At 38.0% G+C, this 14292-nt stretch overlaps 1 protein-coding gene across 3 annotated transcripts in view; it reads right to left on the bottom strand.

Annotated features, from left to right (window-relative positions):
• Dcaf1 (DDB1 and CUL4 associated factor 1) overlaps positions 1 to 14292 on the bottom strand; it is a 77490-nt gene that overhangs the window by 47385 nt on the left and 15813 nt on the right. For 2 of the 3 annotated variants that reach the window (XM_004625145.2, XM_023706320.1), the window contains exons 4-10: positions 13365 to 13438; positions 10964 to 11077; positions 8621 to 8758; positions 5992 to 6504; positions 5683 to 5784; positions 2990 to 3148; positions 887 to 1066 (exon numbers count right to left, since the gene is read on the bottom strand). In XM_004625145.2, the coding sequence (XP_004625202.1) occupies positions 887 to 1066; positions 2990 to 3148; positions 5683 to 5784; positions 5992 to 6504; positions 8621 to 8758; positions 10964 to 11077; positions 13365 to 13438 (1280 nt within the window). The remainder of the gene's footprint in view (positions 1 to 886; positions 1067 to 2989; positions 3149 to 5682; positions 5785 to 5991; positions 6505 to 8620; positions 8759 to 10963; positions 11078 to 13364; positions 13439 to 14292) is intronic. The other variant, XM_023706323.1, reaches the window with a different exon arrangement.

The following is a 14292-nucleotide window of genomic DNA, read 5'->3' on the forward strand; positions in this document are numbered from 1 at the left end:
TCTCATTGCTGTTTATCAATAAAACTTTGAAAAAAAAAGAAAAATGACACAGGTTTAGTCACTAAAAAAAAAGTGGTCAGTCAGAACAAAACATTAAATACTAGAGATATTAGTCATTTCTAATACAGAGATTATTTAAAAGATATAAAGGCACAAAGCTGTTTTGGAAAAATCAAAGTAACAATAATTCACCCTATAAGATCAGTGTATCCAAGCTGGGCATAGTGGTACATGCTTATAATCTTAGAACTTTCAAGCTGAGGCAAGAGTCCTGCAAATTCAAGGTCAGACTGGGCTACACAGTGAGTTCAAGGTCAGCGTGAACTACATAGGAAGACCATCTCAAAAAAAAAAAAAAAATCACTATATCCAAAGCAAACGTACAATGGCAAAGACTCCTCTAACTACTGACACATTCACAATGGACCGTACATGCATGACCAGTGGGCATCTTATACCACCAGTGACTAATACCACATGCATGACTGTCTCTTTAGGCTGGGGTTCAAACCAGTGGAATATGGGAAATGGGGTCGGTGTGTTCCTCCATTGTAAGACATGGGTGAGGCCCTCAATGAAATTCTCAGCACTAACCTAACAAATGAAGGAAAAAGACACCTCTAATCAAAAGCCTCTTCTTGAGCCCATAATCCTCTGGGATGTTAAGGTAGAAGGACTGCAAAGTCCAGCCCAGCCTAATCAATATAGTGAGACCCTGTCTTTAAATAAAAACTAAAAAAGGACTGCAGATGTAGCTCACTGTGAAGCCCTTGGGCTCAATACCCAGTACCAAAATAAAGCCTATTCTCTTCACTGGGGTGCTGATAAAGGTCAAGCAAACAAGCTTGACCCATAATTCTAACGAGAAGCAATGAAAGAAACTCACCAAGTTCACCAGACGACGAAGACCATCATAGCGATCAAAGAGTTCCAAAACAGCACGAAATGAGAAGCAAATTGAGAAAAACATGGTAGCATGGCAGCATCCTGAGGCGTGAGAACACTCCATTAACCACAGGGTATAGTTTACCACATCAGATAGAACATTGTGGGGATGCATGCAAACCTGTAAAAAATTAAAATTAATTTTTTTTTTCATTTTTGGCAAAAGTCTTTGAAAGGGATGAAAAATTTGCCAACAAAAGTTATCTTTCTGAAATACAATGATCATTCCCAGGCAAGTAATTCTTACTTTAAAGCTTAAAGTGTAACAATTTCTGCACATAATCCATTCCAAACCTGAAAACTACTTAAATTCAAATGCTTAAATTCAACCCTTATGTATTAAGTGTGTACAAATATATCGCTTAATGCTGTATATAAACTCCTAATTAACAGGTAAAGAAGCTTAGAGAGATAATAAAAGAGATAATTTTATTCCTCATGGTAATAAAAGAGGCTAAGCCTATGGGTTCTAAATCCACAAGTTTAGTACCCATTAACCGATTCATGTGTTTTGATATCCGCTATGGTTAAACAAGTTATAAAGCACTCCTTGAGTTGCCTGTTACTTTTTTCTACAGCCAGAGTTTATTTTGTACATACAATTAAATGATCTTACTATTTTCAAGACTATTCCTGCATAATATTGGATTTGAGAGAAAAGATTAAAAGTGATTATACACATTGGTAAGCAAAAACAAAGAGCTCAGGAAAAAATTATCAGCTTTACTATATTTACCAGAAAATATAAACTACATAGATATTAGACAAATATTCTAGGCACAGAAATGACACCCCCTAAGAGTTCATACGAGAAACATTGCTTTTCAAACATATAGGCTATTTACATTTTGAGGAGGAGGGAATTGGTTTTTTGAGACAAGGTCTCACTGTACAGTTCAAACTGGCCTTGAACATATTGATCCTTCTTCCTTAGACTCCTAAGTGCTGGGATTACAAGTGTGTGCCACCACACCCAGCTATTGACATTTTTAAAATCACTAAATACAAAAGAATCTTACCTGAAAAGCTACGTAGCACCCAGCAGGAAACCACACTGTAGCCCTGTGAGCAGCTGTAACGATTTACTCTCTCCATCATAAATTATTTATTAATATATACAAAGCAACATCTACCATTTTTACAATAAATTGACCCAAAAATGTCAAACATAAGCTAGGCACAGTGATTACACCTGTAATACCAAAACTCTGGAAGGTAGGGAGATCACAAAATAAAGCTAAGCCTTGGCAACTTGACTAGCTAGCAAAATCCTACGTCAAAGTATAAAAAACAAAGAGGTCATGCATTTGACTGGGATCTAGCTTAGTATTAGTGCCCTGAGTTCAGTCCCTAATACCATACATACAAAAGTAAAATGCAACTCCACTGATGGACATCTGAAAAGTGCTTAAAGACCTATTTATTTATTTATTTATTTATTTATTTGGTCTTTTTTAGACAAGGTCTTGTATGCAGTTCTGGCTGGCCTTGAGCCCACTTCATAGCCCAGGCTGGTTTCAAACTCACAATTCTCCTAACTCAGCCTTTCAAGTACTGGAATTACAGGCATGTACTACCACACCTGCTTTAGAATTTAGCCTTTCAACAATTTACTTTAGTTACTCAATAGTTCTGTGAAGGCAGCTATGGTGGCCTGTAGTCCCAGTACTCAGGAAGCTAAGGCATGAGGATCGCTGCAAATACAAGGTCAGAATGGGTTACACAGTGAATTTGAAGCCAGCCTAAATCCCATGGCGAGATCCTATCTCAAAACAAACAAAACAAAAGTTCTATGAAGCTGAACACAGTAGTACATGCCTAAACTCCTAACACTTGGAAGGCAGGCAGATGATCAGTTTGAGACTATCCTGACCTAGCATACAGCAAATTCAAGCCAGGCTGGACTACACAGTGAAACTCTTTCTCAAAACAAAACAGACCAATAACAAACAGGAACAAAGAAAACCTCTGAATGCACTGTAATTTTACAGAAATTATCCACTATCTAACCCCATTTTCATATACCTAGATAGATCAGACTTACTCTTTCCATAGCATCCTGGTTGTAGGACAAGTAATACAAGCACATAGATACACCAGTTGCAGCCATAGAAGGACGAGGAATTTCTAGTAATTTCTGTACTCCTCCATGCGCAACAAATTCTGTGGCAAATTTGTTATGGAGCAGAAGAGATGCTAGGTGCTAAAAAAAAAAAAAACAAAGACATGTTACTGCACATCAATCTAAAAAACAAATCCAAAAATTTCAACACAATATTAATTTAAGATGCTAAATGTATCCTCGATATGCTGAGCATGGCAATGCAGACCTGTAACTCCAACACACTATGAGGCTAAGGCTTCTACAAAGACTCCAGGTTCAAGCCCAGCCTGGACAACATAACAATTTAGCAACACCCTGTCTCAAAAACTGGGGACGTAGTTCAATATGAAGACCCTCTGTCAAATCTCTAGTACTTTATTAAAAAAAAAAATTCCTCTACATAAACAACCACTCTCTATTGTTTAAAGAAAATTTAAAAACTGAGATTCTATAAATATTTTCCCCTATAACACCAAAAGCCAGGATGTTTGCTAACTTTACTATTTAAAAAAAAAAAATTTTGAGATCCAAGGAAATAGTTCAGGCGCACAAATCTTGCCTGCTTCGCAAGCACAAGCTCAGAAGTTCAATCCCCACTAACCAAAAAAAAAATAAATAAACATTTGTACTGGGTCTGGCAGCACACGCCTGTAACCCCAGCACTAGGGAGGCTGAGACAGAAAGATCACTACAAGTCAGATCTGCTTAACGAGACCCGGTATCAATCAACCAGTAAAAATTTATTTTAATGTATCAGCTGTGTTCTAGCTTTGGCTCAGTTACTGACTCCATTAATTGAACTTTTACTTCTTTCAAATGTATTCTCAATATATCCCCAAAAAATAATCTTGAACAGTGTGGCATTGGTTGTACAGTGGCGAATGTACTGTCTTCCAATCTTGAGCAAAGTAACAAAACTGATAAATTTTGTGATTATTAAATTTCACACAAAATAGACCTCTGAAAGTTTTGTTTAATCTTTTAACACTTTGTTTCCTCTTAAATTCCCACTGGCCTCTCTGGGAGCCCTGATCTCTTACACAATTCTGAAGGGTAGGAAATACAATGAAAGCACCAAGGTGTTAGTTACTCTGAAGTATAGAAGGACCAAAGGTGAACCACAGTTGCCCCACCTGTTCCCCTCAAAAAAGTGTCTTCCAGAAACAGAACAACACATCTTTTGTCTGTAGAGCCTCAATGTCATCTTTTGCACAGCATATCTTACTTATACAGTATCATAATTCTTGCTGGTTGTACTGTACAATATAGTACTGTAGTTTTATGTTGTCATACACTGTAGTATCAAAACGTAAGATAAACAAATAAAAGCAAAGCCATCAAGTTACTTTCCACTGACCATTTCTTGGCTCTGAATATTGTAATGTATATACTATATGCAATTCCTCATTTAGCAACCGAGTCATTTAACAACCTAGTTGCAGGAACAAACTCAGTCATTAATAAACCAGGAATGTTTGTATGTGATTTAATTCTTGCACAGATTTTGCCAAGATCAGTCGCAAAAACAGGTTTTCTTCGAATTTCTCAGCATCCAGATTTATATTTAATTTGAATCCCCCCCAATTACCCTACTTTTTTGTTAAACACACTTCTACCATGCTTCTAAATTCTTCCCTCAAGCAGCAGCTAAATTATGTGTGGGTAACAACTAACACTTCAGTCATAGGAATGGTTTCCAGATAATGTTCCTCCCATACAATAAAAATTCCACTTCCACAATAGGTTGGTTGGGGAAACAAAGAACAAGCAGGCAGAACCTTAAATTTTACCTGGCTCATCATCAACAACCCAGCTTATGGGCTGGTGAGATGGCTCAGTGGTCTAAAGCACCTACTTAGAACAAGCTAAGCTAAACAAAGCACAGGGACCGCGGTTCAATCCCCCAGCACCACATGCCAGCCAGCCCCGTCCCCTGGTGGGCTGAGCTGGCCACACACACACACACACACAAATAAATAAAAATTAAAAAAAAACAGCTTACCTTACCCCATAGGCAAACAGTCTGCACCACCCGCCCCCCAACACACACACACAGAGTACATCCCACAAGTTATTTCAATTATGTTTGATCTCCAAATTTGTTTCTGGGGACTGAAAGGCAAAAGGCAAAGTTCCTCATTTAAATACACTCTGAGGGGCTGGTGAGATGGCTCAGTGGTCTAAAGCACCTACTTAGAACAAGCTAAGCTAAGCAAAGCACAGGGACCGCGGTTCAATCCCCCAGCACCACATGCCAGCCAGCCCCGCCCCTGGTGGGCTGAGCTGGCCCCCCCCACACACATACACACACATAAAATTAAAAATAAATAAATAAATACACTCTGAAACTATACTGTTCAACGCATCAATCCTTGGCCAAATGCAGCTAATTTAACTAAAATTTATTAAAGTTAAATAAAATTTAAATTTCAGTGCCTTAAGATACAAGCTACATTTCAAGTGCTCAAGCCACACAGGGCTGGTCAGTAACCACTGCAGTGAATAGCATAGACAGAAAACCTTTCTTCAATAAAGTGCTCACTGGCCACTTTTTTTTTTAATTTAGGAGAGTATTTACTAGAAACACTAAGAAGCAAAAGTCTTCAGCAATTTAGTATTTTTAAGCATTTTACCTTGAGTGCCTCAAATGTAAGCAGGACATCATTAGTCTGTTTCAGGTCAATATAGAACATCATCAACTCCCGTGATCCAAGTTGCATAAATATGGGAAGTAACTGAAATGAAAATCAAAACTAAGCCTTAAAGTAAACATGAACACAATTATCAGACAGAACTTAGGTAACCTGCATAAGACTTTACCAGTATAGAGCAAAGACTTTCTGCAACTCACTTAATAATATGTTAAGTGCAGAAAGTGCTACCATGAAACAACCCAGAAATAAAACAGCCCCACCATACCCTTCCCTTCCCAATACACTTACCTCCTGATATTCTCCTAGAGGGGTCAAATACTGAAGAATGAGACGTTGCTCAATAGCAGAAGTCATAGGATAAAGTGTGTAATTTGTGCCAATCACCCAGGGGGACATTTCTGACCAGCTGCTATTAGATAGCTCAACAAACATTCGTTCTGAATCAGAAGATGAGAAACCCAATTTTTGTTTGGCTTTCCTAAAACTCTCTCTGTCACCCTGTTTTATTGACTTGTTTTTCTTTAATCCTCCTTCCTCAGGTTTGGTTGCTGAGTTTACTCTACTACTGGTCTTGTGGCTTGAATCAAGATGAAAAGAGATTTCCATGTCTCCAGAAGCTTCTTCCTGTTCTCTATCCACTACTTCTACTGTCATATCACCATAGTCCATATCCACAGCTTCCTCATCCAAAGGCAAAAGGGGCTCAGAAGAAAGTTTCCGTGGACTAGGACGCTTGTTTTCTTGCCGCAAAGCCACTTCCTGAAGCTGCAGTTCCCTCAGCCTTCGAAGCACTATTGCCACCTATCAACAAATATTGGAGTAAAAAGAGTTGTCTCTTCTGCATCTTGGTTTCATTTAAGAATATTAATGTAGTTAGTCCAATGCCTGATAATAGTAAAGATTTGATATTAACTTGATTTCTACAACCTGCTGAAGTAAGCTGTGACTACAAGTCTTATTATCTATCAAATTTTCCAGAAAACTCAAACCATAAGATTTAAAACATATCTTTCATAACTGATTTGTTTGGGTGACAGTGGGTTGAGCCATCACTACTACATCTAAGTGGAACCTAGATACAGCAATAGATTTTTTAATGTGCCTTTGAAAAATCAAACATTGTACAAAACTATGTAAGCTAATTTTTTATGAAAATTAAAGAGTAAATAAAATTTTTTCATTATTGATACATTTTAAGTATACATGATGAATATAATCATCATAGAGAATTTGTACCTATACATGATATAACTTTTTTTTGTTTAGGTTTTTTTTTTTGGCAGTAATTGGGAATTGAACTCAGGACCTTGCGCTTGCCAGGGAAGCGCTTATTCCACTGAGCCATCTCCCTGGCCCCTTAAGTACTTACTTATCTAGGCCAAATTTAAAACATCATATCATGTTTAATTTTAAAAAGAGAAGGGGTGGGGCACTGTGGGCTGCCTTTTAATTGCATCTATGTGCAAGTAAGAGGATAACAAGTTTCCATTCTACTCACCTAAGCAAAACCTCATTTCAAATAAAAGAGGTGGGTATGTAGCTCAGTAGTAGAGTCCCTGCCTACCACACACAAGACTCTCTCAATTCAATCCTCAAAAATTATGGCCAAAAATAAAGGGGATGGAGGGCCTTAGGGATATTCTGCAAATTTATTCTAAAATGTAAGAAAAATAATTAAAAAGCCAAATATGATGATATATGTCTGTAATACTAGTACTCAAGAGGCTGAGGTATGATAACTGAAAGTTCAAGGTCATCCTGGGCTACAGAGTGAGTTCAAGGCCAACCTGGACTAGCGAGATCTAAGTGTAGTACAACACTGAGGTAGTCTATGTACACCTGCTCACCATAAAATTCTTTCAACCGTATTCCATGTTGAAAATTTTCATAACAAAGGGAAGGGTGAAAAAGGGGATGAGACACAGGGAACAGTACTTTACTTGGTATACAATGCTATAATCCTTGACAAATAGAAAACTTTTTTTAAATTTTCCATTTCTATCCCTCTTTCCAAAAACAAATATTTTCAACATTAAAAAAAAAAAAAGGGGGGGGGGCCGGGGAGACGGCTCAGTGGATAAGCGCTTCCCTGGCAAGTGCAAGGGCCTGAGTTCAATCCTCAATTCCGGGGGGGAGGAAAAAAAAAAGTAAAATCAAAGCTTTTATGTAAACCAGGTGGTGGCACACACCTGTAATACCACAAAATTGGGACAAGAGGATTCTAAGTTCAAGGCTGGCCCGGACAACTTGGCAAAATCCTGCCTCAAAGCAACTTTTAAAAAATTAGGAATATAGCTCAATGTAAACTGAATTTAATCTCAGTATTAGGAGAGGGGATTAAAAAAACACTTTTAGGGGAAGTAATCCTGAAATGTTTGGGTTTTTTTTTTTGTTTTTGTTTTTGTTTTTTTGGCGGAACCGGGGATTGAACTCAGGCCCTTGCGCTTGCCAGGGAAGTGCTTATTCCACTGAGCCATCTCCCCGGCCCCGAAATGTTCGTATTTTAACGCAAAGCCTGATGCCACACACCTGTGATCTCAGTACTCAAGAGGCTGAGGAAGGAGGATCATGAGTTTGAGGTCAGCATGGATTACAGAGCAAGACCACATCTTTTAAAAAAAAAAGTTCAAATAGGTTACAAATAAGATTTAACTAGGGTTAGGGAGATAGTTCAGAGGCATAAACACTGATTTTGATCCCTGGAACTGGGCGTGGTGGTGCATACCTAAAATCCCAGCACTAGGGAGACTGAGACAGGAGGATCACTATGAGTACAAACTGCGTAGTGAGACCCCATATCATGGGGGAAAAAACAAAAAAGATTTAACTAATCAAAGAGACAGACCATAAAAAAGAACTTGTGAACACTTTTACTGGATTCAAGGATTCATTCTAAGAATGTAAACCAGGTCCTTACCAGCTGTGAATTTTCATCCCTGTAGTTGGCAGCAATGTCTTGATTTTCCATAGCACCCCCTAACAGTCCAGTAGAATATGTCCTCAGTGGCTGATCAGCCTCTCGGGCCCATTTGAAAAGATTCTCAACAATTCCTTCCTATTGTAAAGGAAATGAAGTAACACAATTGAGAAAAGGCCTACTTTCATAACTAAAACTAAAAGCAAAGACTTCAGTCTTACAACCAAAAAAGTTAATATTTCAATTCTCTTCCCAACAAGAACCAAAATTTGCAACCAGGTACTGAATTAACACCTGCAGTCCAAGATATTTGGGAACTTGAGGCAGGAGTTCCAAACCAACCTGGGCAACATAGCAAGACCTTGAAGAGAAAAAAAGTATTAAAAATGTAAATGGTACACATTTGTAATCCCAGCTGCTTGGAAAGATAAGGCAAGATGAGCAAGTTTGAGGCCACCTACATAACACCAAAATAAAAACTTGTGGGAAGGGCCAGCTAGATATCTCAGTAGATTAAAGCGCCTGCTTAGGCAGCCAGAGGATCCCTGGATGGCCTACGGTCAGACCACGCCCCCGGGGCAACCTAAGAGGGCAACTGAGACTGGGAGTGGTGGTGCAGGCCTATAATCCCAGCGCTTGGGAGGCTGGAAAACAGGAAGGATCACTACAAGTCTAATCTGTATAGTGAGACCCTGTACTAAAAAATAAAAAAAATGAGGGAAAAAAGGATGGCAGAGGCCAGGGCAATGTAGCTCACTGATGGAGTGCTTACCTAGCACATTAACACCCTCAGTTCAATGTAGGGCAGGAAAGGGGGGGGATGTTGCAATGTTGGGTATTGGACCCAAGGCCTTTTACACTGAGATACATCACTAGCCCTATTTTTTCTGACAGGGTCTCGTTAAGTCACTAAATTGACTGGGCTATGGTCAATCTTTCATTCTTTCTACCTTATCCTTCCAGAGACCTAGGATCACAGGTGTGTACCACCACGTTCAGCTATGATTAAACTTTCAATAGTTTTAAAAATAAAATAAGTGGGCCATGGAGATGGCTCAGTGGAATAAGCGCTTCCCTGGCAAGTGCAAGGGCCTGAGTTCAATCCCCCTGTTCCGCCAAAAACAAAAATAAAACAAGTGCTGGGAGCATAGTTCAGTGGAAGAGCAAGATCCTTAATACCAGCACCAAAAAAATACATCAGCCAAGCTATGAGACCAACCTCATCCATATAACAAACTCTTAAAACTAAGATATTTATAAAAATAAAATTATTTTAATAAATTAACCCAATGGAAAAAATAAATAAATAAAATTATTAAAAATAGAGCAACTAATTTTTGTGCATGTCTTCTTGAGACAGGGTCTCCCTATGTAGCTCAGGCTGGTCTGGAACTCTCAACAATCCTTCTGCCTCAGCCTCTCAAGTGCTGGGATTACAGGTGTGTGTCACCATGCCCAAGCCTGAGCAACTGATTTTTTAAAGATGAAGTATACATGTGCAGTTAGTATCGAAATAACATTTTGTCTTCATAGCACTTACTTGAAATTTTCATTTTATCTGTGTCTGCATATCCCCAAACATACTAAAGTCACACTTTGCTGACACAACATTTCTAGCATCTAATATCTGAGGACAAAACCTATCATCTATTAGTAGGTAAATGAATTACTAAATACACCAAGACAAGGTGGGCTTTCTCAAAGAAAAAGTTCTTTGTCATTGAGAGAGACCACTTATTATTATATGAGCTCATAAATCTACTCTAAAAACATACTGTTACAATTGTAAAAAATACCATAGCATCAGGTATTCAAACAGCTATTTTTTACTTTTTATTTTGTTCATCTGGATTTCTTAATACATATTATTACATGAAGAAAAAACTATGACAACTGTTTTTAAAACAAAGGAAAATTCAAAAGGTCACCATTCAATTAAAAAATAAATTTGGGCAGTTGGGACAGACCTGTAATCCAAGCACTCTGCAAGGCTGAGGCCACAGAATAGTCAGTTGAAACCTGGTCTAGGCAACTTATCAACTGAGACCTTGTCTCAAAAAAAAAAAAAAAAAACAGGGTTGGGATGTAGTCCAGTGATCAGCCCTAGGTTAAATCCCCAGTACTACTAATAAATATATACATACATACAATGAAACTGGGCATGGTAGTGCACACCTCTAATCCTAGCACTCAGAGGGCTGAAGCAGGTGGGATGCTATGAGTGTAAGGATAACCTGGGCTGTACAGTAAGTTTAAGCCAGCCTGAACTACTTAATGAGACCTGCCTCAAAAAACAAAACAAACAAATAACAACATACAATGAGTTTTCTTATTAGCGAGTACCTTTTCTTGAAACACAACAGCAGTTTCCAGCCCTGGCATGATGTCCAGTAGCAGTCTGCAAGCTGCAGTGTTTAAAGGGGGTTCTCGGCTTGTCATCACATATGCATTCACCAGCTATAAAGAAAAAAATGAGTATTTTTCCCTGAAACTCAACCCACTCAAAATCAGAAAATCTAATAAATCCTTAATACATTTCCATCCTTTTTGTACTGAACTTTTTTATTGGTACATTTTTGTAGTACAAAATGATTATATTCATTGAGGAAGAGTTGGTAAATGTACATGACACATTTTAGTTCTTCTTCATCTTCTTCCCATTCCCTCCCTTACCCTCTCCCATCGCTTTCTTAATATGAACCAAACAACTCCTAGTTAAAACTTAAATTTATCCTTGATGGTAATAAAAAAACTTCTACTTCATAATGAAGTATGTATATGTGAGAGCACGAGCAAGCGAGAGAGAATATTAATACAACTTTCCTTTTGACATCGCATTTTTACAGAATCTCTTCTTTTTTGGGGACAGAGCCAGAGTGAGGTCTCACATCTCACTATGCAGTCCAGGCTTGCCTCAAACTTAAAGTGATCCTCCTGCTTCAGTCTCCCAAGTGCTGGGATTATAGGCGTGCACCACCACACTTGACATGAATCTCTACTATTAAGTGATAACTACACTATTATGTTCTATATTATGTACACAATAAGTAAATACTTATTTACCTAGTCCCATAATCAAAAGGCTTACAATCCAAAAGCAATGACAAGAAAACACAGTATCAAGAGTACAGAATGTTACAGAAGTCCCTTATATTGCAAAGGACTTAAAAAATGATTTAGAGAGGAAAGGAATCTAAGTTAGAATATAAAGGACAAGCAACTAAGGAGAAGGAGAGACAAATGACAAGAAGTGAAGCTGAAGAAAACCAAAGTCAAAGACAAATTAGGTATTTAATACTAATACAAGAAATCTTACATTTATCCTGAGAGCAATAGGAAGCCATTAATGCATTTTAAGCAAAACTATGATCAGTTTTTGCATTTAGAACAATTTCTGGTCTATAAAGAGGACAAGAGTACAGGTCTGCTGCAGTAACCAACTGATAGGTAGCAGCGACTAACCTAAGGACTGGCAACCAAAAAAGGACAGTGATTTATGGAGGTTAAGGGGAGAGAACAATAAAACGTACAAATCCACTAAATAAGATAGCTAGGAAGAGTAATGAATAGTTTCTACCTAGAATGATCAGACACAGAGTGGAACAGACGGACACATGGAATTCAAAGTAGCAGAGGGGATACCCAGGTGGGAATATTTAGCAGACAGTGACCTAAAACTAAGAAGTTTTAGGTTGAGTGACACAGAAATAATGATGGAGTTAACACACTACAGATGAAGACTTGCCCAGGCTCTTTGCCAAGTAGTTTTTATGCAGAACTTCACTCAAAAACTATAAAAATGTTTTAAGGTATTAGTATTATCAATACCATGTTATATCTTCAACATTAAAAAAAAAAAAGTAAAGTTCAGAAAATAAAGCATTTGGGAAGCCATGGAAGGAAGACCATGTGTTCTAAAATACACTCTAAAGCCCATGCTCTTAAGCATCCTACCACTCTACCTCCAAACAAATGTAACAGCCAATTTTTCTTAGCTAGTACTATGTTCAGGACCTACGAACACTCATTTGCCCCTTGCAATAATTCTGAGTTACAGAAAGCACCTACTTATCCCTCTACGTGCCCAGGCACACACCACAGTTTTAGAACAGAACAGTACTGTGTACATCATTCTTATTTTTCCATTCAAGCATCTAAAAGACCTTCCATAGCCCCAAACTCAAAATCACCTAGTCCACAGCACATCCTTGTAATCCTACCACTGAATAGGCTGAGGCAGGAGGATCACAGCAAGTTCAAACCCTACCTAGGCTAAATGGTAAATTAAATGCCAGCCTGGACTACAAGGTGAAAGCCTACTAAAAAAAAAAAAAAAAAAAAAAAAAAAACCCTCTCTCTTGTCCAAAATGGAATATACAAGGTACCCTGAGAGTCTTCACCAATATCCAACTAAAAAACAAAGAATACACCAACAGAAAACAATTTGCCCACAATCAGACTTTTTGACAAGAAGGCCTCTTATTTCAACTAAACCAATGTCAAATTTTAAGAATCTATCTGCTTAACGTCCCACTTTTCTAAGGTCCTTAGTAAAAGCAAATTATCTCAAGGCAGGAGAGATGACTCAGTAGAATAAGCGCTTCCCTGGCAAGCATAAGGGCCTGAGTTCAATCCCTGGTTCCGCCAAAGGAAAAGAAAAATAAAAGCGAATTATTGTAATAAATAAATAAAGTACAACATTTGCTAATGATAATCTCCAGAGAAATGTAAAAAGCAAACCTACTGCATTCATGAAATCATCATTCTTGAAGAGTATTCTCAGCAAGTGGCCCAGCATACATTCTGGATCAGCTCGACCTACCAAAAGAAGAAGGGAGGAACAAACAAACAAATGAGTAAGTTGTCCCAGTCAAGCAACTTAGATTTCTGGAATGGCACCTGGGTTGCTATAAATACTAATGAAAATGCCAGCAGAAATGAAAACAAAGACCAGATTCTTGTGATTAATTAGATTTTATAACAAATGATTTAAAATTAAAATTGACAATATTAAAAATTTAGCCAGAATAATGGCCTACATGTATAACCCCAAATGCTCAGGAGGCTGAGACAGGAATATCACAAATTCAAAGCTAGGCTGAGTAACTTCTGATTAAGTACTCAGTATGATTCAGTCTCAAAATTTTAAAAAATTAAAGAAATAAAGACCATATACATGTAGTAGTAGCACTCTGGGATGCTGAGACAGGAAGATCACAATTCAAACCCAGACTGGACAAGTTAATGACCTAAAGACTAGTGAATCAAAAACTTTAAAGGGGGGTGAGGAAGGATAGGACTATAGCTCAATGCCAAGGCTCCAGGTTCAGTCTGCCATACAACGTACATATATACATAAAATTTAAAAAGGACCAAAGATATAGCTCAGTGTAAAGCCCCTAGATTAATTACTCAATATGACCAAGAGACATGAAGGCGCAGTATGCTAGGAATGCATCTCATAGTCTCCTGGGTTCAATCCACAATACCACAAAAATAAATAAAATTAAAGCAATCTTAGCACTGTGGGCAGCTGAGGCAGGAAGATCCCTAGTTCAAGCCCAGCCTGGGTTACTTACCAAAACTGTCTCAAAATAAAATATAAAAGGGGCTGGCAACCAGTCATGGTGGATCATGCCTGTAATCTCTGCACTTGAGAAGATCACCATGAG

Source organism: Octodon degus, unplaced genomic scaffold (assembly GCF_000260255.1).
Source record: "Octodon degus isolate 3935 unplaced genomic scaffold, OctDeg1.0 scaffold00008, whole genome shotgun sequence".
Classification (NCBI taxonomy): Eukaryota; Metazoa; Chordata; class Mammalia; order Rodentia; family Octodontidae; genus Octodon; species Octodon degus.